We start from the raw sequence: 26,203 nt of genomic DNA, 5'->3' as shown, positions 1-26,203 counted from the left end.
AAAACATAATAAAATTTAACAAAAAACATTAAAATGGCATATAAAGAATTTTTCAGTCAGAACATTTATCCTATAAAACTGTACTTGAAATCTAAAGGAGTCTATTAGTGGAAGAAATAGTCTATTGACTAACAAAGCAATTTAAAGCTACTTTACGACAAGTAAAAGTTGAGAAATGTTGGTTAGTAACTCAACAAAAGAACTTTACAAATAAAATGAAAAAGGCAAAAATCTGAGTCTGTTACTGTTAAAATCCTTGTAGACAACCCTGACTATTCCAAAAAAAGGGAAGAATAGCCTATTAGAACCTTCTTTGTCAAAACAGTTCACAAGAACATAAATGCAGCGAGAGAGAGATAGAGAGATAGAGAGATAGAGAGAGAGAGAGAGAGAGAGAGAGAGAGAGAGAGAGAGAGAGAGAGAGAGAGAGAGACTGAGACTCAAGGCCAAACAAGAGAACACATGGGGTGGGGGGTGTAAGGGAACAGTGCAGATGAAGGCCACACAGAAAACTGCAAGGGAGAAATCATGTGATCCCAGGGTATTGTTGCCCAGCTATCCTTTCTATTTCATTAAAGAAAATTTAATTATTACATTAATCCCTATGTACAATCAAGGCTTAAGATTTAATGAGCATCACTCTCACCAATTTAATTAACACAGCTACATGAAGTTTTAATGAGATTTTCATTTCAGGATAATCTTTAAAATTATAATAGAATTAAAGTATTTTATATCCTTATTGTAGTTAAAAACACTTTAAAGTGTCCCATGTAATTAATATGCATGTTCAATGAATATATAAAAATGTATTTTTGTGAATGTGGGGAACAAGGAAAAAATACGTTTTCTGATTTCATAATATAAAGGAGTCAGGAAATGTAATATGAACATACATTTTGGACCTTTGTACATAAATATAGAACACACAATATTTAAATGCAATATTAAGAAGTACTTGCAAGAAACATGGATGAATAAGAAGGCAGTGGAGGGCAAAAAGGTTCAAAGAATAGTGTATACATGAAGACACCAATAATTTTCATTGTTTTCCACAATGAATAAGCACTAATATAAAAACTTAGAGAAACAGTTGCCATAAAGCACATAAAAAGCACAGTTAAAAGCCCACAACACCCTTCTACCATAGCGAAGTCTCTGACTGTAGAGTCACCTACAGCAGAGACAATACTGAAAACCAAGCTGTGTAAGCCAGCAAGTCTAACTGAAAAGGGAAAGGCATTCGGGGGGAGGCCTGGGGAATACCCACAGAAGAAAGCACGTCTGCAGCAGAACAAAGGCAGTCCAAAAGGATGCCCAGAAAGCCAGGAGAGAAGACAGCTTGCAGAAAGAGCTAGCAAAGGCAGAGGCCAAATCGAGATCAAAGAGGATGGAGATAAATCAAAACCACAGCAGAAAGTGAATAGCCATATTGAAATGGTTAAGATTACCTATTTCTATTGCAACTGAGAGCACTAAGGGTTTGTCTTGGGGGAGGAAGAAGGCAGAATGGACCTTTGCAGCGAAACAGACCTGGGTTATCACTCTTGCTGTCTATAGTCCAAAATCAACAGAAGAGAAACTGTGTGGTTTGGTTTTCCTTAAGGGCTGCACTCACCCAACTGTGGAGCAGGCAAGATTCTAGCAGCTCGGACTGGGCCGTGTCGAACAGAGAAGAGCTCCTGGGCTTCCCCGCTGATCTGTGTAAGAGAAGACAGACAGAAATTTCTCAGTATACTAGAATATGTGGTACAACATCTAAACATTATTGTGATTTGCTGGAAACACATATGCACACACAAAATACATTAGGATTTAGGGGTGATCATGCACATCAAATACATCCCAATCTTGAATAATGTAAGCAATTTCAGAAAAAGATTACAATTCATTATTGGTATGAACTTGAAAAAAGTCTGTTCTGGAAGTGTGTAATTTCTATCAATCCCTGAGAAATCGATGCAGCTCATGCACTCACTCTCCATGTTGGAGCGAGGCAGCTATGAGACTGTTCTGCAATATCCAAGTTCCACTATCGGTCAGTTATCTTTCTAGAATCATCCAAATCTATCAGCTAGATTATTTTGCTAATACAGAACAAGGCTGCTTAAAAAGACCTCCAACACACCTCTAACTGCAAAATTCTGTGAGTAATAAAGTTGCAATCAGGCAACTTTGGAAGTCATCACTTTTACTATAAACAAAGATCAAACACTGTAACAATGTCCACTCCCTTGAGTAAAGTCAGATTCTGTGCTTTGGTATAAAGACTACAGCATTCTGTTCCTCCAAAAGGCAACAGGGTACAGTATGCTAGTGTAGATCAAATTTTAAAATGCCTTTCCACTGCTGGTTGATCTAGTGAGCAAAGTAAAAGAGAATTAGAAAATAACAGCTTTCTAGACTGACTGTGGGAGGTGATACTAATATGGTCTTCAGCACACTGCAGTAACTGTTAGTGTTTAATGGAATATAGTATCAGAGAAGATAATAGGTTTGTAAAGTTTGTCACAAAGACTCAAGAACTTCTGTTAGAAACAAAGATAAAAAAACAAAACAAAACTCATAGAAGGCACATACTATTGTTTTAGCAGGCTTTGCCCAACAAGTAGTTTAAAGTACGATCCATCATGAAAAGCTGGCGAATCTTCCGAAGTAGACTATGTGCATGCAGAGGTGCCTTTAGAGAAAGAACTCACATCTTCAGGCTTTCTCCTATGCACCTTCTAGGGCTGTGAGCTCTAAGTGTTTTTCCTGTAAGTATCCGTTGTGCTTGTGGTAGTGACAACTATCTGCGGGCTGCAGCAGACAAGAGGGCCCAGCAAGGATAGTGCAACAACAGCACCACCTACCCAAAAGCTCAAAGAAGCCAGCAGAGCGAACGCCTCTGTGTGCCACAAGCTTTCATTTCAATAATGAAACCCACGAGCAAACACACTGCAGCTCTCAAGTCTCCGTTTACGATAATAGGACAGAATTAAAAGCTTCTAGGAAGAAACTTGGATGATTATTTTGTGAAACTTTTCATCTAACGCAACAATCCTACATTTTTCTGAAATCTAAAATGTAACACATCTTTTGGCTTTTGAACACATATGCTAACAGGTGAGCAGTGATATTGTCAACTTATATCAAAGATGTGTTATTGACAAGTGCCAAGTCCCCACCACTGGAAACCTGGAACAAAAAAGACAAAGCAGGCAATGCTGACCAAGTCATTACATTTTGAAAATACAGTATCTGCAGGCCAAGAAATAGGTAAGTCTATACTTCCATACAATTAAGAAAATCTTTAATTAAAAATAATGTAAAGGAATCCTGATTGGTGGCGCAAGCCTTTAGTCCCAGCACTCGGGAGGCAGAGGCAGGCGAATCTCTGTGAGTTCAAGACCATCCTGGTCTACAAAAGCCAGTTCCAGGACAGCCTCCAAAGCTACACAGAAGCTCTGTCTCAAAAAAAAAATTTTTTTAATGTAAAAGTTAAAGTTGTATAATACAAACTAATGAAAAAATTCCACTTGTGAAATTTACACCCATAACAAATTACAGTGTGAACACAAAATCTCCTGTTTGTACTATCGTTTCCATGTGCCAGGACTGGCATTTAGTTTTTGGTTCTACCGAATAAACTCAAATGTTAAAAAGTGTAACCGCATTTCTCTGAGTCTCTGTACTCAGATATACCAAGCCCTGTTGTAAAATCTGTCCTGCCATAATTAATGTCTGTCATCACTGAATTCAATACACTAGAGCAGAAAACATTGCAAAACCCAGACACATGAAGCTTTACAGCAAAACACTTACAAAATGACTCAAAGTCCCTTTCTATCCCGGACACATATTTACATGTACAGCAACCAGTGAGAACAAAAAGCCATGAGGAAAAACCATTGAAATGACATCACCACACTCACTGTCCACACCTCACAGCCTGAGTTAGGGCTCTAGGATCCTGAGTACAGCATAGGACAAGAGAAGGAGGAAGTAATGTGTCACACATACAGAGCTGTGAATATACTAAACTCCGGAGTACAACCTGCTAAAATCAGAAGCGAAATTCTCACTGCAAAATGTAATCACAAATATCAGCCTCCCAGGAAAGAATCTACCAAATGTACGTGAAAATCCTAAATTAGAACAACGCTGGACAGAGAGTGTTACCAAGGCATATCCAGACAGCAAGTCTTCCACACGTCAGAAAGAACACAGACATACAGGGATGCTGCCAAGCTGCCTCTAATGCTTTTATGCAGTGTGCTCATGGGTAACTTTGCTTTCAAATAAATACCAAAACAGTGTTAAAAGCAGTCAAAACTACTGTTGGGTTTCCTAGAAAAAAATTATCTCTGAAAATAACAAGGAATCCTATAGCCTGAAAAGAAGTTGCAAGCTCACAATCCAAGAATGGCAAGGACAGAACCAGGGAGAGTGGACCCAGAACTCCAGCTTCCAGGCCACTGTGGTAACAGTAACAGGAGAGGAAGGCACTAGAGGGAATCTCTCCCCAGCTCCTCCTGGTCTCTGCCTTTGTTCTTGCTGGCATTTTAATTTCTGATGACAGACTTTTGTTGTTTGAGGCATAAACCGGACGCACCAGTTTGAAGGCACAATAAGGAGAACAAAGAATGATTTGTTCACACTGTAGGAAAAAAAATCTTTTCCAACCATAGAAAATAGCTTTCGCATGGTGAAAATATGCAAATTACATACCAAACTGGAATGGGGTAGAGGAATATAAGTTTAGAATCTCACAACTCAATCTAAGGAAAAAGAAATTACAACTCATGAGACAATACACATACAAAAAGATCTGGAAGAGCATGGAGAAAACTTTCAGAGAATTCTAAAATCAAATGAAGGTTACCCAGCCCTCGGAAGCCAGCCTGCTCGGAAACCCCGTGTCCCAACGGCAACAGAATGGAAAACTCAAGGGCAACAAAGCTGGACCTCCACAGTGCAGTAAAGTACACTTGCACCACCTGCCCTGCAGGAACAACTATGGCTTACAAATGACCTTTTTTTGACAAACTTGACTGACAGACAGCAATCTACTTAAGATGTACAGATCATTAGTTACATGTAGATTAATGATGTTCCATAAAGCATCTGTTACCGACATACACCTCGAGAAAATGAGAGTTAGGCAAATGCTCAGAAGGCAGAGGCAGGAGGATCCCCATCACAACTCCAGGGCAACCTGGCCTACATGAGGAATTCCACACCAGCTAGGACTACCAAGTGACACTCTGTCTCCACAAAAATTAGTAAATAAATAGATAACAAAAAACTATGAAAATTTAGAAGGCTTGCCACATCCCTCAACAGTCATAACCAGAATCTTAGTTTATAAGACTGTACACAGGGTTTAATTACTGGACACAGTATAAGTGTGATCATATAGTATAACTATACTCTTGTAGAATCTCTTCCGCATTACTGGCTATTAAATTAATTCATGTTGACGCATGTAACTGCAAGGTTTTTCCTTCTCTATCACTGCAAAGACTCCCATTGGATAAAACACTATGATTTTACAAATCTTACTACTGACAGGCCTTAGTACGGTTCTAGTTTGGACCCAGCATAACTCCAGCTTCCTGGCCTCTGTGGCAGTGTGGGAGAAAGCAGGGCATGGTGGCACTCAGCTTTAACCCAAGACTCCAAGGCCCAAACCTTCAAAGTCTTGTCTGATCAGAGTTCCAAGCTCTTCCCACGGTGCTGTGCAGAATGGGTTCAAGACCAGCAGAAGACACTTAGTGAGAACCTATCTCACCAGTACTCAGAAAGCAGACAAGTTTGAAGCCAGCCTGGTCTACAAAGCTACACAGAGAAACCCTGTCTCAAAAAAAAAAACTGACAATAATGATCTTTGGTAGAAATTTAACCCAGGGCCTTGTACATACCACGAAGGACTCTACCACAAGCCACATCTGCCTGCGGAACAGACAAGCAAATAAAGTTTGGTAAAGAGACAACTGAATCTACTCTGTAGAAAGATAATTCCAAGCCAGAGGCAGTGCCCATGCCTGTAGTCTCACTTACACCACCCTGAGAAATAGAGGAAGACACAAATACAAAAGCAAACTCGTTAGTACCTCAACGGGGAAGGGAGGGCACAGGAGACTGACCCCAGTAGGGAAGCAAACCCACCAGCATGCTGGTCAGGAGTCAGCAGAGCCAACTTCCCGCCCAAACATCTGATAAAGCAAAGAGGATGTTAGTGAGGTTTGCATCTATTAGAGTGCATGGCAGCATCCCTAGCTGCTTCCAGCTGTTCTTCACATGGTCCTTTCCTTAAAGTGAAGTGTGATCTAGGTCACCTGTCCACTTTACGGTTGTATCTAGCATCACAGATTATACAGCTATGACTATTACTGCAGATGGCTTCAATGAATATGTGTATGAAGCTGTTTACAGAGACTTATTAGTGTAGCTGCTTCTATTTAAGATAATTAAGGGTCTAGAGACCACTCAATTATTAAGAGCACTTGTTACTCTTCCTGAGGACCAGAGTTCAATGCCAGTATTCATGTCACAGCTCTTGTAAGAGGGTATCCACTGCCTTCTTCTGACTTTTTTTTTTAGATTTATTTATTTATTATGTATACAGTGTTCTGGCATGCATGCCAGAAGAGGGTATGAGATCTCATTGTAGGTGGTTATGAACCACCATGTGGTTGCTGAGAATTGAACTCAGGACCTCTGGAAGACCAGTCAGTGCTCTTAACCTCTGAGCAATCTCTCCAGCCCTTCTTCTGACTTTTGTGGGCCTTCAGCAAGCACATATAAATACACAGATGCTTAAATATGCGTAAATTAAAAATAACATTGAGTGTGGTGACCTATATATATAGATATATAGATATCTTTAATGTCAACACTCAAGAGGCAGAGGTAGATGACTGAGTTCCAGGCTAGCCAGAGTTTAAAAAAAAAAAAACAGCAGGAAAACAAGGCTCCAATTAGGACCACTGGCTTAACTGTCTTCTAGAGGACCTGGGTTCGATTTCCAGCACCTATATGGTGACTCTCAACTGTATATAACTGCAGTTCTAGGTAATGCAATGCCCTCTGTGGGCACCAGTAGTACAAGTAGCACACGGACATACATGCAGTCAGAACACACAAACATACATACAAAAAAAAGTGTTTTCCAAAAGATAGTTAGAGATAGGTATAGATGCAGCTTTCATGATTAACAAAATTGTTTTCCAAAGCTCTCCTATCAATTCACACTTCCACTAGAAAGTATGAGGGTTCTTTCTATAGATAGTCGTTAAATTAGTCATTCTGATAGAGTGCCAAAATAACAGACTTATGAATTACATGAATTACATTAATAAAATGCATATCAACCTCTGGATATGCCAGTCAGCCCCAAACTAATTATACAAACTAACAGCATTTACTACGATGATCATCTGTGAAGCGGGGTGATTCCCAACTGTTATCCTGAAGGACATCAGGATTAGGGTTGCATTAGGGCAGAAGCAGATATAACAGTGCAGAATATGACTGAGACTCACAGACTCATCTCAGCACCTCTGTAAAAGTTAAATCCAAAACTGAATTCCAAATACAGTAATGACCAACTTCTCCCACCCTGGTATGCAATGATGACAGTAACACTACACTTGATATACTGTAAAACTCGAGGTATCCATCCGTAGATGGTAAACACACCTTAACACACTAAAGGAACAGAAACCACAGACTACCCTCTCACCACAATGGAACTACAGCAGAAATTAGTAACAGCAAGACATCTGGAAAATAACAAAACACTAGTGAGATTAAGCAACCAATCTGTAAACAACACACAGTTCAAAGAAGAAAGTTTCAAAATTTTTAAAAATATTTTGTTTATGGTTTGTTTTCTCTGTTTTCATTTGAGCCAGGGTCTCATTCAGCCCATGCTGTCCTTGAACTCCTGACCCTCACAAGTTCATGGATTACAAGCATGTATCACCAAACTGAACTTTAAAATATTTTTAACTAAATGAAAATAAAAAGCCAATTGCAACTTGTAGTATGCAGTCACAGAGTGAAATCCGCACTCTTAAATGCACAGAGTTGAAAAAAGAGACTAAGAAATCGAAAACAACCTGAGATGAAAAAAAGAACATCAATTAAGAGGTGAAATCAATAAATCTGAAAAAATAAAATCAATGGGGGAGAAATCAATGAAACCTAAAGCTGGTTCAGAAAAAAGATCAATAAATTGTTAAGGCTCTAGCCAGTTTAATCAAGGAAAGTGTGTCATAGCCTAGAATCTAGCACTTGAGAGGCAGGTGGAGGGGGATGTAGTGCTCAGGGCCATCCTGGGCTACAGAATGAGATCCAGCCTCAGAACTCCTAGAGCTTTCTGGTACGGTGGCACGTGGCAATAATCCCAATACTCTGGAAGTTACAGCAGGAGAACTGACACAACCTCAAAACCAAACTGAGATGCATAATGAGCTCAGGGTGAATTGGATGTAGCTTCTGTCTCAAAAAAAAATCACAATAGTTTAAATAAATCCTACACTGAGGTAGCTCTCCATTCCCACCCTCTAGTAGCACGAATTATAATTGGTATTAATAATAAAAACCTAGAGACAGATATTGGGGTTAAAGCTGAAGATCAGAGAAACCAAGCAGCCAGCCACTAGAGATATCTCACCTCTACCAATGCTCAGACTAAGGGGTGATCCTGTCCTCAGACTGCATCTCCAGACTGCATCTGTCTCCACCAAACCTCAGACTGTACTGAGCTCCTGCATTCTCCCGCCTTATATTCCTCTCTAGTGCTGGAATTAGATTAAAGGCATGGGATCCCAAGTACTAAGATCACCTTTGGTGTGAGTTCTATTTCTCTTTTAGACTGAATCAATTTCATGTAGTTCGGGGTGCCCTTGAATTAACAGAGATCTGTCTGCTTCTGTCTCCTCAGTGCTGGGATTAAAGGTGTGTGCCACCATTGCCTAGCCTAGCTAACTAGTGTGGCTAGCTTTGCACTCTGATCTTCTCTGATGATAAACAAAATACCACTTCACCCTCTTGTAGGGTGAGTGCTAACACTGAGTTTCAGGATCAGACAGTCTCTGCCTCCCCGACACAGGAATTATAATGTACACCCAGTTTCTACATGGGGGTCTGGGATTAAACTTGAGGCCTCAGGCTTGCTTGGAAAACACTGATCTCTTTCCCCAGCATCGGAATCTGAGTTTTTAAGTGAGCCATGAGACTTGGAAAACAAGAAGAATTTCTCAGGTCTCTCTCAAGTACATTTTGCCTCTAAATCAAAAACTCTATTCATCTTAGAGTCATCAAGTTAGGTGAGCAGTCTAACTCCACCTGAAGAAGTCTTGGACCACAAAACTGCTAACATCTGTGTTCCTTAAAATTTTATTCTTACTGCCCAAGTCACACCCTATGGTAACTAACAATGCAGAGTATCTACAGCACCCTAACTGTTTACTTTAGTAGAAAACAAACTAGACTATGTTATGTTTATATGATACATAAATCTGCTACCTAAGAATAGCTTTGTAATAAACAAATAACTTATATACAAATAACTTATAGATACACAATTATATGTTTAAAAGCATGTAGTGCATAATTAATACTAAAAGAGAGTTAGACCAAGGATATGTTTGCTGAGGGAATAAATGACAAATGACTGCACCTATCAATTTTAGTGTTTAGCAGGTAATACCTATAACCCACTGTTCTTAAATCCTGTTATGAATATTTAACATCTACAGATGTGTTCAAATATATAAAGGAACACATTATGGAACAACTTAATTCATGGATCTACAAGAATGTTATTACCTGTGTGTGTGTGTGTGTGTGTGTTTTTTAAGGGTTTCTCTGCATAGCCCTGGCTGTCCTGGAACTCACTCTATATAACTGGATGGCACCAAACTCACAAATTTCCACCTGCCTCCTGAATGCTAGGATTAAAAGCATGCACCACCACTGCCCAACTATTACCTATGATTTATGGCTCTGATTTAAAAAAAAAAAAGACTGCTACCTAGGCCATGTGTGTCGGTAACACGCCTGTAATCTCAGTACTGGAGAGGCAGAGTCAGGAGGATCTGTCAGTTCCAGGCCAGCCTGGTCTGCATAGAGAGCTCCAGCTGATTGGGGCTACACAATGAGACCCTGTCTTAAAGAACAAGAAAAGACTGCTACTGGAGAGATGGCTCAGTGGTTAAAAGCACTGTCTGTTCTTCCAAAAGACCTGGGTTCAATTCCCAGCACCTACGTGGTGGTTCACACCATTTGTTAACAACAACACAAGGGGATCCAACACCCTCTATAGGCATCAGGCACTCAAAGTGGTGCCCAAACATACATACAGGCAAAATGAAAATGAAAATGTAAAATGTTTTAAATAAAATAAGTAAACAAGATAAACACTGGCTCATATACTGCAACAGTCACAGCACAGCCTGAGGTGTTACTAGCAGGAAGGAGGAAAATCTACTTTCAGCTCAATTCCTATGCAAATCTAAAACTACATGAAAAAACCCTACAAATTAAATGTATATAGAATGCATGGAAAATCATTATAATTCCCAAAATTAGTTTTCCCTAATAGCAAAGGGGAAGAAAGGAGAGATGAAAAGCAAAAGCAGAAAGAGAAAAGGAAGGAACGCGGAGATTAAGAGCACTTGTTCTTCCAGGACACGGTTTCAGTTCCCAGCACCCACAAGGAGACTCACAAGGATTAGATGCCATCTCAACCATGTGGGCACCAAGCATGTACACGGTGCACACACACAAACATGCAGTTAAAACATTCATAAACATAAAATGAATAAATCTAGAAATATTTTAATTCAATTCCTAAAGCAATAAAAGACTCAAACTCTTATAAATATACAGTTATATCATTATCAATTTATAAACTGGTAATAATTAATCATATACTAATTGAATAAAATTACTTAAAAGGGCCAGGCAGTGGTGGCGCACGCCTTTAATCCCAGCATTTGGGAGGCAGAGGCAGGCAGATCTCTGTGAGTCTGTGACCAGTCTGGTCTACAAGAGCTAGTTCCAGGCTAGCCTCCAAAGCCACAGAGAAATTCTGTCTCGAAAACGCTCCCCCCCCCCAAAAAAATTACTTAAAAGGAAAACTGTAACATCATAGTTTTTCTTGAGGAGTAACAAAAATCCTTCTCATTAGGGAGAAATGGATACATGTTACTATGGGGTAAGGCAATGGCATGCATCATCTGAACTTAATAACTCAGTAAAGTTAAAGCCAAAATTGCCAGCCATGAGCTAACATGTACCTATAATGCCAACTCTAGGGAGTCTTCGGCAAGAGGACCAGGCATTCTGGGTGACAGAAGAAGGGAGATTTTAATTAGCTGTTAATTAGCCAAAGCAACCACACAGCAGGTTCTGCCTGGAAGACTCTGACGCCACCTTGATGTTGTACAGTCAGTCCTTTGTGTCACGGGGTCATCTGCATTCCAACACCATCTCAAAGCAGGTGTGGCATATCTGTACTGATCGCAGAGGCTTTTTACTTTGTTGTTACTATAACACTACACCTAACAACTACTAAAATAGGACTGACATTGTACTAGGTATCAGAACCTAAAATAACTTAAAAGTACTCAGGGAAATGTGGTTGGGTTATATGAAACTACTACAGTTTAATAAGAGAGATAGAAGTATCTACTATTTTATATTGGGGAGGAGTGAGTTATCTTGGAACAAATTCTTCATGGATCATGAAGGATCATGGGATTGTACTTTCACTTTAAAGACTAAAAAAAAAGGAGAACGCTTGCCCAAAGTGTCCCACCTCAAAAGACACAGGCATCTCCTACAGTTCTCAGACAGGGATAGTGGCACATAACTGTACTACTACTCAGGAAGAGAAGCTGAGGCAGGAGGATCACAAAAGCTTGGTATTTTAAGATGCCTGGGCATCACAGTGAGAAACCACATTGAATGTCAAGCTAGCATCTTTAATTTGGGAGGCTTTTTGCTTTAACAAGGCACTGCCAGTGTTTCATGTTACAGCTCTGCTTGACGGTTTCAGAACCTTAGGAATGCATTCCTAACAGACGCAGGCAGTCTTTCTGCAAGAAAGGAAGAAGTTTTCTGTTGTATTTCTGCCACCCAACCACAAATGATTCAGCTGATGCCAAAGTGTCAGTGTCTCCATAACAGACTCTGTATGCCAGCAGGGAAGAAAACACAAACCACAAAACCACCTAAAATGTGTATTGTGAGAACTTACAACTTAAAGAACAGAGATTTGCTGACCACATGAAGGAGACAGCAAGTCAGTCTGTATTTTGGTCTTTACACTAAACACAAAACACAAAACTTGAAGCAAGAAGGAAGTGAGTCTCAGGAACAGTATGAAAACCACAGAACATAAATAATGAATGGAACTTGTAATCATATTTTCATACTTCCAAATTTTCACACACATCGAAAAAGGACTGAGGCAACTTTAACCTTTTCCCTCCAGCCTGATTTTCCAAAAGAAGATGAAAGGAGAGCGACATGATGCGCCCCTTGGCTATGCACAGCTGATTCAGACACTGCACTTCAAAACCCCAGCTACGGCTTCAGCACCCACCAATGTAAGCATCGCTGGGGCCTTTGAAGCTGCTCTAATGGTATCTCCCATTTACAGCTAACACTTCTGTAAGATCTTCCTTGGGGTAGATGTTAATGCAAAAGCACTCAGACAACCTGACACTCACCCCTGGAGGCAGACTGGAAGGTGCTCAGAAGTCAATGGAGCACCATTACAGAGAGTGTCGGCCTAGCAGCTGTCATAAACACTTCACAATCACTCAGGCACACAAACTCGATTGCCTTTAATTCATTCTCTTGCTACATCTTGACTGGGATGAATCTAAAATATACACTGAGCAGAAGATGACAGACAAGGGAGATTCCATACTGCATCAATTTAAATTATGTCTAAAAAGTACAAAGGTAATCTGTGGTCAGGACAGTGATTGTCTTGCCAGTCAGGGAGGAGGAATGCTCTCTAGAGAACTTCATGAGAAAAAGGTCCTTAAAATTTCTTCCAGCTAAACTTCCCTTGTTTGTGTGCATACAAGCACAATCACACATATACAAGGAAAAGCCTGATTAGTAGCGGTGGCGCACACCTTTAATCCCAGCACTCGGGAGGCAAAGGCAGGCGGACTCTGTGAGTTCGAGACCAGCCTGGTCTACAAAGTCAGCTCCAGGCAGTCCAGGCTACAGAGAACCCTGTCTCTTGGAGAGGAAAAAAAAAAGCTCTTATTCAAGAAATATTCCAAATTAGGACAAACTTCATTTATGGCATGTCAACCAGCCTATATCAAATCAGCCAAGTTTGCATAATGATATTAGAACACACAAAAAAGTTACATTTCAGATAGACTGCTCTAAAAGACTGCCTTAAGAAACATACTACAGGGGAAGGAGTGAATGATAAAAAGAAGGACACGTGTATGAAGATGCCATAGATGAAGCCCATTACTTTGAATATCACAGAACCAACCACGGTGACACACACCTATATTCCAGCTCTTAGGAGGCTTAGGCAGGACAATCCCAAGAGTTTGAGTCCAGTCTGGGTTACAGAGAAACTCCAGCTCAACAACATAAAATAAAATAAGAAGAAAGAAAAGACAATATAGGAAAACTATTTCAACTTGTAACCTCATTTCTGCTTTTTATTCAATATGACACCCAATGAAGATCCATCCATCACTTCTCCTTCCAGTAAGAAAAGAACAGAACAAACCAAACAAGCCCTCTTCTCAAAGCCATCGGCATCCTTGCATGGGCTCCAAACCTTCCCTGCTTAGCAGTGCACTCAAATCGCCAACTTCATATTATTCCCAAACGAAACCTATAAAAATGTTTCCTGGCTAACAGTCTCAACGTGGCAATGTCTACTGGCATGCAGTTTCTAATAAATAATGAACTAATTGGTTTTTACCTCAAATATGCCCTCACGTGTTTGCTCTCAGGGTTTTGGTATGTAAAGCTACTAGCAGCTTTATGGCAGACATTTTCTGGTTTTCATAGATCAATGTACCAGTGACACCTAGTGTCCAGCACCAGAAGCACATGCAAAGCTCCAAAGCACATGGCAAATAACTTTTCCACAACCAGCACCTTCCAAGTACTATAATCAATATTTCATGATTTCATTAGAATAGTAGGTATTTGTAAATACATTAAGAAACAGAGAGCAAAATGTACTGGAACTTGATACCAAGGTCATATGAGCACAAGGCCAGTGTCCTACTACTGAGCAATGTCCCCAGATACTTGAGCAAAGTTTTGTTGAGACAGGACTTGCTAAAATTGCCCAGGCTGGCCTTAGACTTGCAGCACAGCTGTGATAGCAGACCTAAACTAGCAAGCCCACATTTTGTTTTGTGTTCTTTTGTTTTTATTTGCTTGTTTGTGTTGAGTCAGGCTCTTACCAGCTATTGGACGCTGACCTCAAAATCATAATCCTCTGCCATACCATCCACACATCAGATTAAAGATATATACCACACACTACCCATACATTAGATTAAAGGTATATACCACACACCTGCCCTACTTGGGTCTCAGACATTAGTGGAGGAAAAACCTCTGGATACTCCAGCCCCAGACTCCTGGGCAGCTGGGAATATAGGCACAAACTATCACACCCAGTTTATATAAGTAAACTTTTAAAGAAGAACCCTTTATAATTATTTTTAAATATGCCATATATAATTTTAATGGGCTCAAATTTTATTTCTTCAAATGTGATGCCATTCCAGAGGCTAGAGAGGTGATCCAGTGGACAGGAGCCCTTGGGTTCCAATCCCCAGCACTTACATAAAAAGTAAGGCATGCTGTGTGTGACTGCATAGTACGGCAGACACAGAAGATCTGTGATCCATATGCACAATGCAGAGAGAGATAACAGGAATGCTGTGGTCTTTTGAACCTCAAAGCCCACCCTCAGTGGCCTCCTCCAATAAGACCACACCTCTTCATCCTTCCCAAACAGTTCCACCAGCTGGGGGCCAAATACTCAAACACATGAGCATATGGAAGCCATTCTCATTCTACACCACAACAGCCATGAGAATCGTTACCAATGAGTGTTAACAAGCCCATACTCCCAGAAGTCACATTTTCACCCTGAAAATTCAATATCCTACTCCCAGGACCACAATTAACATTTAATTGCAAATATTTCAAAAATCATAAAGGAGTTCTTTGTGTTAAACAAACCAAGACAGTGGCTAGGAATGTTCTCAGGGACATATATACAATATGGAAGGCTCTGGATTCAAACCTAAGTACACAGATGGGGACTGGGGTAGAGTTCAGTTAGAAGAATGCTGGCCTAGCATGCACAAAGCCCTGGGGGCATTCCCAACACTGCATAGTTAGCTGTGCAGGCCTGCAATCTCAGCGCTAGAGAAGTAGGGACAGAAGTCCAAGGTCATCCACAGAAACAAAACCAGCTTGAGCTACATGAGATCTGTCTTAAAAGAAGTTTCCAATAAGAAAAGGATCAAGTACACAAACAGTAGCAATAAATATCACTATAAATAATACAAAATGCCTGTAATATACTCACTGTCCTAAATATGGCCCATCAAACTGGATGCCCTTTTCATGGCAGCACAAATTTATGAATGCTTTCTCTCCTATCTAACAGACACTTCTATAAACCACAAACACAACCAGATGCTGTACAGTGGCAAACAGTACAGGCTTCCAAATAGTACAGGTACTGACTTCTGCATTTAACCTTGTTGTGAGTGAGCAAACAGGTCACTCATCAGACCTTGATCCACACATTTAAATCAAACTCAGTCCTGACACTGAAATCTGCTCTGCACATAGCCTTCTCACTTTTAGAATGATCACTGTCTACCTCTGATCAAAATCCTGCAATGTTCTCTAAGACTCTGTGTGGGGGAACCCCTGGGAATGCAGCTCAGTGGTGGAGGAAAAACACATTACTTGATGGGGAAAATTTTTGTGCAGAACACTACTAAAAGACATATAAGGAAAGCCAAAGTAAAAAAAAAAGTGCTCAATATTATCAGTCATCAGGGAAATACTAAAGCTAATTGAATTCTCAAATTATCCACCAGAATACTAAAATTCTGAAGATGGATGACATCAGACATTTGCCAGGATGCAGAACAAGTCATACACAGTTATGAGTAATATAAGATGGTACAATCACCTTGGAAAAGACTTTACAAGTTTGTTAAATAGACCACATTCCAAGTGCATGAATCGGCAAACCCACACACAGGAAGTTATCTAAGAAAGGTGGATGCATAGTTTTACACAAAGACTTATTCAAGGGTCTTCATATGGTCATTAATAACCAGCAGTTGGAACCCAGGAAGAGAGTGAGCTGGGAGTCAGCTCAGTGGGGAGCACCTGCTTGGAGTGCATGTGGTTCTAGGCTCAAACCCCAACACCTAATTTGTTTTCTTTTTAGTAAACAGAATGAGAAACTTTGATGGAATTAAATGAAATGGACAACATGACTGTTTCTCAAAACACTGTGCAGAAAAACAAAGGCCACACAGGAAATAATTCGTACGGGTAAAGGAAACTCTACAACAACAGGAAAAGCAATCTACAGTGCGTCATCCATGAGACCTCTCATGATGAGTAGTAGGTGGAGTGGAACCTAAGTTAATTCGGGACAGGGAATTCCTTGAATGTCATGTGTCAGGTGAGGCCAGAAGCAGGATTGTGAGCCCCTGGAACTGGAGATACAAGCAGTTATGAGCAAACATGTGAGTGCTGAGGATCAAACCCGGGCCCTTCCTCAAAAACAGTAAGCACTTTTAGCCCCTGAGCCAACTGCTTGAACCTTAGCACAGTGAACCTCAGCATAGTACAAATTTAGTGGGCCAATCCAGGTATTGGATGTGCATGTTTTCACTATAAAAATGTTTCAACTTTGCACTATATGCAAATTTTAGAAGTCCTTGTAATGGTACCAAAGCTTTAACCCACTATAGCCATGTAATTTAACCCACTATCCTTTCTGAGACAGGGTTTTGCCATAAACAGCACAGGTCAGCCCGGAACTCACTAACCTGCCTCTGTCTCTGGAGTTGTGGGATCAGAAGTGTGTGCCACCACTCCCTGCTCATGACCTTCTTGCATTCTTCATGCTGTCCAAAGCTCCAGCTAAGACCATCCCCTTACTGTTCTTTATTATCTGAAGCATATTCCCAACAGGGTTTGCACTGCCTTTGAACACACCACAAGTGAGTCATTGCTCTACACTTCTGCTCATTTGAGCCTGTCAGACGGCACCCCATAACACCAACCACCTAGCATCATACTGGTCACCATCTAGGCATGGTTTTTGTGTAGCCCTGGATATCCTGGAAGTCTCGTTGTAGACACAGAGATTCACCTGCCCCTGCCTCCCAAGCGCTGTGATGAAAGGCTGGTGCCAGCACCACTGCCCAGCCACTGATCACCATCTAACACAGGACACACATTCACTAACTCTTCCCCATTCCAAAACAGAATGGCTTTGTTTGGTTCAGTATTGTTTTCCCAGCACCTTCAATGCAGTCAGGCATGTAATGGACAATCAATAAATCTTTGCTAAGTGAATGAGTTAATGAATGAGAAGGGAAATATAAATGGCATGGCTTTACAAGAATGCAATTTGACAAAACTAACAAGAGCCTTACTTATATTGATCTCCCAAAATTACATAACCATAGAGATATTTATTGCAATATTCCTGAGATTAAAATAACAAAATGAGAAATCTAAATGATGTTTCATTATAAACAAAATACCATTTCTGAAGAGATGGCCTTGTGTAGACCAGGCTGGCCTCAGACTTGCTATATAACTAAGGATGACCTTGAACAACTGTTTCTCCTGTTTCCTCCTGAGTGTTCAGACCCAGGCACGCCCCCATAAAGTTTCAATTTTAGGACATGTGTTTTTTTTAAATAAGCTGGCCCATAACTCCAAAAGCAACCAGCTCTACCTCCCAAGCAGTAAGATTACAGGCATGAGTCACCTGACCCATCTACCATTTATAACTTTGGGGGGCGTGTTCCAGGTAAGTGCTATACAATGGATCTGTGCCCCCCCCCCAACCTTCACATAACATTATTAGATACAGGGCCTCTTTATGTTGTCCTGGCTAACCTAGATCTAATGATCCTCCTGCCCCAGTCAAACCATCATGCCCCCCCTTAACTGATAAGATCCTGTTCCTACATTCGTGCCCCTTCTGATTAGAATCTCCTGTTTTTCTTATATGTTAATTTGTGTTTACTGAAGGCTCTCTCCTACTAGCTCTGCAACCACAAAAACCCTGTCTATCATGTATCCCACACATGTACTGCATAAAGTAAAACCATTAAACTAATACTAACTCAACCAATGTCTAAGACTAGGAGAAAAATTCCAAAAAAGCAGATACAGAGCAAGGTATAGTCACATATTCCAGAAGCAGAGGCAGGAATATTGCCCATAGCTAGCCTGGGCTAAATAGTAAAACTCAGACTCAGACCAGGGCAAGGAAGAGACAGGATGGGAGAACACATACACTAACATAAACTCAACAAATAAATGCTCTTTTTTCTGTGCTTCTTTTGTTTTCAAACAAGGTCTCAGGTAGTACTCAAACTAGTCAGCCTTGAACTCCTTCCTGATTCTCCTGCCTCTACCTCCCAAATGCTAGATTACAAGTGGAGTCACCATACACACCATTTCTTCTTCTTCTTCTTCTTTTTTTTTTTTTTTTTTTTTTTGGTTTTTCTAGACAGGGTTTCTCTGTGGCTTTGGAGGCTGTCCTGGAACTCGCTCTATAGACCAGGCTGGCCTCGAACTCACAGAGATCCTCCTGCCTCTGCCTCCCGAGTGCTGGGATTAAAGGCGTGCGCCACCAACGCCCGGCACCACCAACGCCTGGCTCACACCATTTCTTCTTATGACACAGCAGACACACTGACAGAAGAGGCCTGCCAGCGTGGGAAACAGTCACATACAAAATAGCAGAAACAGGGCTGGAGAGATGGCTCAGAGGTTAAGAGCACTGGCTGCTCATCCAGAAGTCCTGAGTTCAATTCCCAGCAACCACATGGTAGCTCACAACCAGAACACTGTATATATAATAAACAAATAAATCTTTTTTAAAAAAAATAGCAGAAACAGGCCAGGCATTGTTGGCGCACACCTTTAATCCCAGCAGAGGCAGGCAGACCTCTGTGAGTTCGAGGCCAGCCTGGTCTACAGAGCAAGTTCCAAGATCAATACAGAGAAACCCTGTCACGGAAAAAAAAAAAATAGCAGAAACAGCTGGTTGGTGGCATGGGCTTTTAATCCCAGCACTGGAGAGGCAAAGGCAAGCAGGTGGGAATTCCAGGCCAGTCAGAGTTACCTGGTAAGAATATGATCCATGAAACACTAAAACAACAGAAACCTGCTACAGAGACAGAACTGCTTAGTTCTGCCATAGTGGGATTCTCACTAACTAGACCCTAGACATCTTCTCACCAATACACAGTTTAAAATAAAGTTTAGAGGACTAGAGAGATGACTGCTCATCCAGAGGACCAGAGTTTAATTCCCAGTACCAACACGGCAGCTCACAGCAACCTCTAACTCCCAGAGTTTCTGATGCCCTGTTCTGGCCTCCACAGGCACCAAGCATGTGCATGGTACACAGTCATGCATGCAGGCAAAATACCATACACTTAATTTTTAAAACTGAAGTTTAGCCGGATTTTGGTGGGGGTCAGGAGGTTAACTGAGAATCAAGGCCAGGCCTGGGCTTGTCACGCAGGTACTTTAGCACCAAGCAATACCCTCAGTTCTATTTATACTCTTCTTCAGAGTCACACTGGGGATAATAACATAAAATCAGCAAACAGGGGTCAGGGTTACAGCTCAGTGGATGGGTCCTTGCTAGCATCCATGAGGCCCTGCATGTCATAAAATTTTGATTAAATGGAAGCCAGGCATGGTAGCCTAATCCCAGCACTTGAGAGGCTGAAGCAGGTAGATCTTTGTGAGTTCAAAGCCAGCCTATTATACAGAGCCAGTTCCAGCACAGCTTAGGGCTTCTACACAAAGAAACCTGTTACACAGAAAAAGCCCGTCTCCAAACCCCTCCCCCACAAAAAAGAAGCAGTGACCCAAGGACTGGATATGGTTTGAAAAGCACTGTGACCTGCCATCAGCTAAGACCTGTGGAAGTCAACTTATTGACCAGCATAAGCTTCCTCACTGTCTAGGCTATGTGCAATACCCCAGCCTTTCACAGTAGCTCAGCAGAAGAGTGTCTGACTTAAAGACAGGGGTCTCATCAATCTCCATACTGCAAAAAAAAAAAAAAAGTTTACAAATGAAAATAAGAGCTAAATTACTGTCATGGTCTTTTCTGCTGTCCTTCTTGGGAAGTGATGAAGTACAGCTGTTGGATTTGGCTGTGAATCTGCGTTCAGGCCAAGCCAGATTGACAACATAGTCCCACACTCACAAGCAGAGTGACCTTCTCACCAAAATCGTAGTAACTGTGACCTCACAGAAAACATTACCTGGGATAATGTCCTAGGAGGAACCCAACACTCCAAAAGCAAACCAAAGAACACAGTGAGCTCACGTATCCCTGTGACTACAGTGACCAGCAAGAGACGGTTACTTTGACCTTCCCAAATACAACTGGAGGGAAAGGAGGATTAGATCCTTTTAAGATATTCTCAGATGATACAAGCCACCTTTGAAACTATTCAAAGTGATGCCTCCAATCATCACCAAACAAGTGGGCGGGCAGAGCTACCTGAGTCCCATCACAAGAATGTACTCAATCCAGTCAACACCCCTAAGCCAGCCCAACCATCCTGTGAAGGCCACCCCTTACAAGCTGCCTGTAAACAGCACGTGGAGATGAATGTAGTCACTTCCCTATTAATACAGGAAAGTTACACTAATGAAACCACTCCCTCAATTCAGCTTGTGTTTCCTCTTTATAGGTTACAAAACAAGGCAAAGCTTTGAAAACATGAATTGAAGCCAAGAGCAGAGCCACCTGCACACCTGAACACTTGCCCCACGTGAGTAAGGCCCTAGGGATTTGTTCTCAATACTTAGGGGTGGGGATGAGTAAAAGAGAAAAAAACTACTTGTTCCTGGCAACCAGCAGCAGTCTCCAGCCGCAAAATACAGCTTTAATCCTATGAGTGTGCTATGACAGTCCTACGACCAGAATGGAGCAACAAGTGCATGAACAATTTGTGAAATTTTCAGTACATTCATTGATTTATTGACTGGCACTTGTGTGGCGGTCAGAGGATAACTTGTGTGAGTTGGTGCTTTCCTTCCACCATGAACTCAGGTTGTCAGGCTGGGCAGCAAGCACTTTTACCTTTTGAGCCATCTTGCTGGCCCATAAACAAATTTTTCAACTCAAAATGTTAAAGTAATACAAGTGAAATGCTTTTGTTATAATTGTCATTTAGGCCAAATTCTATTCTGTGGAGCAGTGGTTCTCAACCTTCCGGAAGGCCTCGACCCTTTGATACAGCTCCTCATATCATGGGGACCCCAACCATAAAATTATTTTCCTTGCTACTTCATAACTGTACTTTCACTACTGTTACAAATAGTAATGTAAAATATCTGATAAACAGATATCTGATATGCAATCCCCAAAATGGGTTACAACCCACAGGCTGAGAAACACAGCTGTAGAGTATCCCAACTTCCAATAAATCTGAAGTAGGATATTGCTAATGAATGTTTTCATGAAGAAACATTCCAGGGGGAACAATAACAAAAACAAAATTAAAATGCCTGGCCCTTTAATCCCAGCACTCTTCCAAACTCCATCTGTACCTGACATAAAGCCACTTGGAGCAAGTCTTGCTCTGTAGTACTGAGTCACTTCTCATCTTACTTTATGTGTCTATTTTCCCACCTACAGAGGCAACTATTACCACCCTAAAGGTCTTCCTATACACAAAAAGAAAAAGGACTAGGGGGCTGGAGATGTATTGTTGCCTACTACACATCCTAGATACAATCCTCAGCATCACAAAAAGCTAGCAACAGAGTGTATATATACATATATCAAAGGGCTGGAGAGATGGCCCGGAGGTTAAGGGGACTTGCTACTTGCTTCTCTTCTAGGTCCTGAGTTTGAGTACCAGCACCCACCCAGGCAGCTTACAACCACCTCTAACTCCAGTTTCAGTGGATCCAACACACCCTCTTCAGGCTTCCTAAGACACTCACCCACACAAGGCAGGCACCCATACACGGAAGTTTAAAAAAAAAAAGTCTAAAACCATAAATGCACTCAGCATCTTTGTGTCAGCAACTCCACTACATGCAATCTACCCACCAAAGCAAGTCAATGTGTTACACACTTATGACTGGAGCACTCAGGCAGCTGAGCAGGATTGCTGTGAGTTCAAAGCCAACCTCAGATACACAGTAAAATCCTATTTCAAAGGGTGGTGGTGTCGAATGTCTTTAATCTCAGCACTCTGGATGAAGAGGCAGGCTGATCTCTGTAAGTTCCAGGCCAGGCTGGTCTACAAAGTGAGTTCCAAGACAGGCTCCAAAGCTACAGAGAAACATCGAGTGGGGGTTTGTCTGTCTCTACACAAATATTCAGGCATAAAATATAGTTTTTGTGATCCCAGAACTCAATACAAAGACAGATGGAGCCTGAGGCCAGGTGAACCTCAAAGAGATTGCCATCTCAAAGTATGAAAGCCATAGATAGACTGACAGATACGTGCATAGCTATGTTCAAGTTCATTACATCCATTTTGTTGTTTTTTGAGACAGCATCCCACTAAGTTGCCTAGACAGGCCCTGAACTTGTCATACTCCTACCTCAACCTGTTAAGTAACTAGGATTACAAGCCTGTAACATCTGGCCCCACAGTATAACAATGTGATGTCAAAATTATGGTCATTTAAAGTATTTGTATTAGGAAACAGTGGTCATTTATAAAATCAGAATAAAAGATGATGCAACTGTTCAAGTCCATAAAAGAGCTCCCAAGCAGTGACATCACAAAAGAAACAGCCAATGTCACAGCAACAAATACAGCTTCAAGAACACCTCACAAAATAAATAAAAGTGATTTTTGTTTCTTTTTTCTAGACATGGCTTTACTGTATAATTGCCCTGGCTATCCTGGAACTCACTCTGTAGATCAGGCTGGCCTCAAACTCACAGAAATGCCTCCAAAGGGCCAGCACCACCTAGCTTGGTTTATTTAATGAATTTTACATGTATGACTATTTGCTTTCATGCATGTATGTCTATGCACAACATAGATGCCTAGTGCTCTCAAAGGACAGAAGAAAATGTTAGGTTCCCTGGTACTGGAATTACAGACAGTTGTAAGCTTCCATGTGGGTGTTGGGAATTGAACCCCGGTTCTCTTGAAGAACAGCCAGTGCTCCTAACAGCTGAGCTATCTCTCCAGCCCCTAAAGGTTTTATTCTAGTTCATCTGGTACAAAATTCAAAGGATACAAAAGGGTAAAAACTTCCCCCTTCTGTCATTTCTCCTACCTCCAGGCAATCAGATTTCTACTTTTTGACGTGTGTGTGTGTGTGTGTGTGTGTGTGTGTGTGTGTGTGTGTGTGTGTGTGTGTGTGTGTGTGTGTAATCATGGCTGGCCTTAACCGGGAGATCCTCCTGCCTTTGTCTGTGATTAAAGGCATGCAGGCAGTGCATGTGACATTGTGAAACTGTCAAAGAGGACAATTTTCAGACATTAGTTCTCTGCTTCTATAGGGATGGGGGGCTGAACTCAACTTGTAAGGCTCAGCAACTAACAGCTTTACCCACTGAGCCATCTTGTTGGTTCATGTGAATGTTTTTTGGGTTTTTGTGGGCCTTTTTTGTTTTGGTTTAGTTTTGGTTTTTTGAGGCAGGGTTTCTCTGTGTAGCCCTGGCTGTCCTGGAACTAGATTTGTAGAACTAGCTTTGGTCTTGAACTCACAGAGATCCGCCTGCCTGTGTCTCCTGAGTGCTGGGATTAGGCTTATACCATCACCCACTGGCTCCCCAATCTGACTCTCCCTCCCAGCTCCCCACGTGAATGTTTTAGCACACACAAAACAATTGATATACTGTGCTGTTGAATAATCTTTCTGTACACTGTGTAAGTTACGCTGTGATTGGTTTAATAAAGAAGCTGACTGCCCAATAGTTCGACAGGATAAAGTTAGGTGGGAAAAGCAGACTAAGGACACTGGGAATAAGAAGGAAAGAGTCTGGGAAGCCTCAAGATACAAAGAGAGAAAATAAATGTGCTGTGTTGAAAGAAGGTACCTGCCACATGGAAGAGGGCAGATAAGAAATATGGATTAATTTAAAATGTAAGCGTTAGCTAGCAACAAGCCTGAGCTATCGGGCGAGCATTTATAATTAATGTCAGTTATTTTGGGAATTGGCGGGTGGGAAAGAAAAGTCCGCCTACAATATTAACATTTTCTAATTACAAATCTTTCCCCCAAGTCTCAGCTTACTCTCATGTATATTAGAAAACAACCCCCATTTAATAGCATTACCCTAAATAAAAGTGATACCATGCATAAACCAGAGTCCCACAATTCCTACTCATCTCCACTTGTCCTTTTAGACACTTTTTGACACTTGCTTCCTCCTCCATGACTCTCCACAAGGCCTTAATAATGTGTAAACATATCTGCAGAGCTTATGCTGGGCAGCAAGGTACCCCTTCTGTATACTCACAGGTATGCCCCAGACTTGCATTCCGTCACTGTAGCCGATCATAACCAGCAGAGGGGGCTCATTTCCAGTGCTATGCAGTTCATGAAATTCTAGATTCCGTGATGTATCTGCATTAGGATTAACAAAGAAGCAAATAAAGACAGTATGAACCAAGAAAACCACTCTTTACTTACAACGATACAAAGATTCAGTTACAACAATAAAAGCAGGGATCCTGAAGAATGGCTCAGTGATTAGGAATACTTGCTGCTCTTGCAAAGTTCAGTTCCCAGCACCCACACTGAGTGGCTGAAAACCATCTGTAATTCCACCTCCAGAACAGCCCAGGTCTCTGACTTCTGGGGATATTTGCACATAACCATACACAGACACATAATGAATAAAAACAAATAATTTGAAACTTTTAAAGAAAAGATCACAGGCCATGTGGTATTTCTGGCCTGTAACCCGAGCAGGTAGAAGGCTGAAGCAGGAAGATCACCAAAGAAACCTGGGCTACATAGTAACTTCAGAGCCAAAGTAGCTACACAGTGGCACCTTACTTCAAAAGAAAAGGTTTGCTTTGTTTTTTCTTTGTAGTATATAGCAGGCAAGTGTGTTAATGCTGAGCTATGTCCCCAGCCTGCTTTTACTTTTTCAGGGTGAGAAAGAAAACGTCTAAATTGCCCAGACTAGCTTTGGAGGATGGGGAAGGGAGGCATAGATTGGTTCGTAGTAACATTTGTATACAGCCAAAAGATGAAAACAATACAAATGTCCACCAAAGGGACAATAGTCCTAGTATAGTACAAAGAAAGGGTGATATCATCATCAAAGAAAAAGAATGAATTACTACGGTGTACAGGACTCTGACATTATAAATAGTACATGTGGAATGTACAGAATCTGAAGAGCTGGGGATATGGGGAGTAAGTGACAGACTGTGCCTCACTTGCCAAATGCCAGGGGGCTCAATCCCCAGAACCAAGAAAATACACTGTCACCGGGAACCTGTATTAGTACAAGCACTGTAGCAAAGGCTTAGTTCCTCAGAAAATTAAGATTGGAATTACCATATGGAATCCAGCAATTTCCCTTCTGAGTATAAGCCAGATAGAACAGAAGCAGAATCTTGAGACAGTTAAACACCAATGGTCACAGTCATGGCTGTTCACATAATTAAAAACTGTATGGGGCCTATACTACTCCCTACTCATGGGGCTGAGGAAGGATGACTACAACAAGTTAAAGGCCAGCCTGGACTACAATGTGAGTTCAGGGACAAAGAGCAATTCAGTGAGACCTTTCCTCAAAATAGTCAGTCCAGGCCTGAGAATGCAGCTCACTTGGTAGAATACTTGGTAGCATGCAAGAGGTCTAAGGTTCCATCCCTAGAAGCCCAGAAAGTGGCCAGGGTGGCAGAAGAATCAAAAGTTCAAGGTCATCTTCAGCTACTTTCATCCAGTT

General features: G+C 41.3%; 1 protein-coding gene across 14 annotated transcripts in view; it reads right to left on the bottom strand.

Moving 5' to 3' along the window:
* Window positions 1–26,203, bottom strand: part of Bcas3 (BCAS3 microtubule associated cell migration factor) — a 478,038-nt gene that overhangs the window by 438,184 nt on the left and 13,651 nt on the right. For all 14 annotated transcript variants that reach the window (XM_040749387.1, XM_040749386.1, XM_040749389.1 and 11 more), the window contains exons 5-6: window positions 24,758–24,864; window positions 1,619–1,700 (exon numbers count right to left, since the gene is read on the bottom strand). In XM_040749387.1, coding sequence (XP_040605321.1) covers window positions 1,619–1,700; window positions 24,758–24,864 — 189 coding nt within the window. The remainder of the gene's footprint in view (window positions 1–1,618; window positions 1,701–24,757; window positions 24,865–26,203) is intronic.

This window comes from Mesocricetus auratus, unplaced genomic scaffold, assembly GCF_017639785.1.
Source record: "Mesocricetus auratus isolate SY011 unplaced genomic scaffold, BCM_Maur_2.0 Super-Scaffold_100007, whole genome shotgun sequence".
Lineage (NCBI taxonomy): Eukaryota > Metazoa > Chordata > Mammalia > Rodentia > Cricetidae > Mesocricetus > Mesocricetus auratus.
Note: the sequence above shows the minus strand (reverse complement) of the source record. Positions and strands in the feature narration are given on the sequence as shown.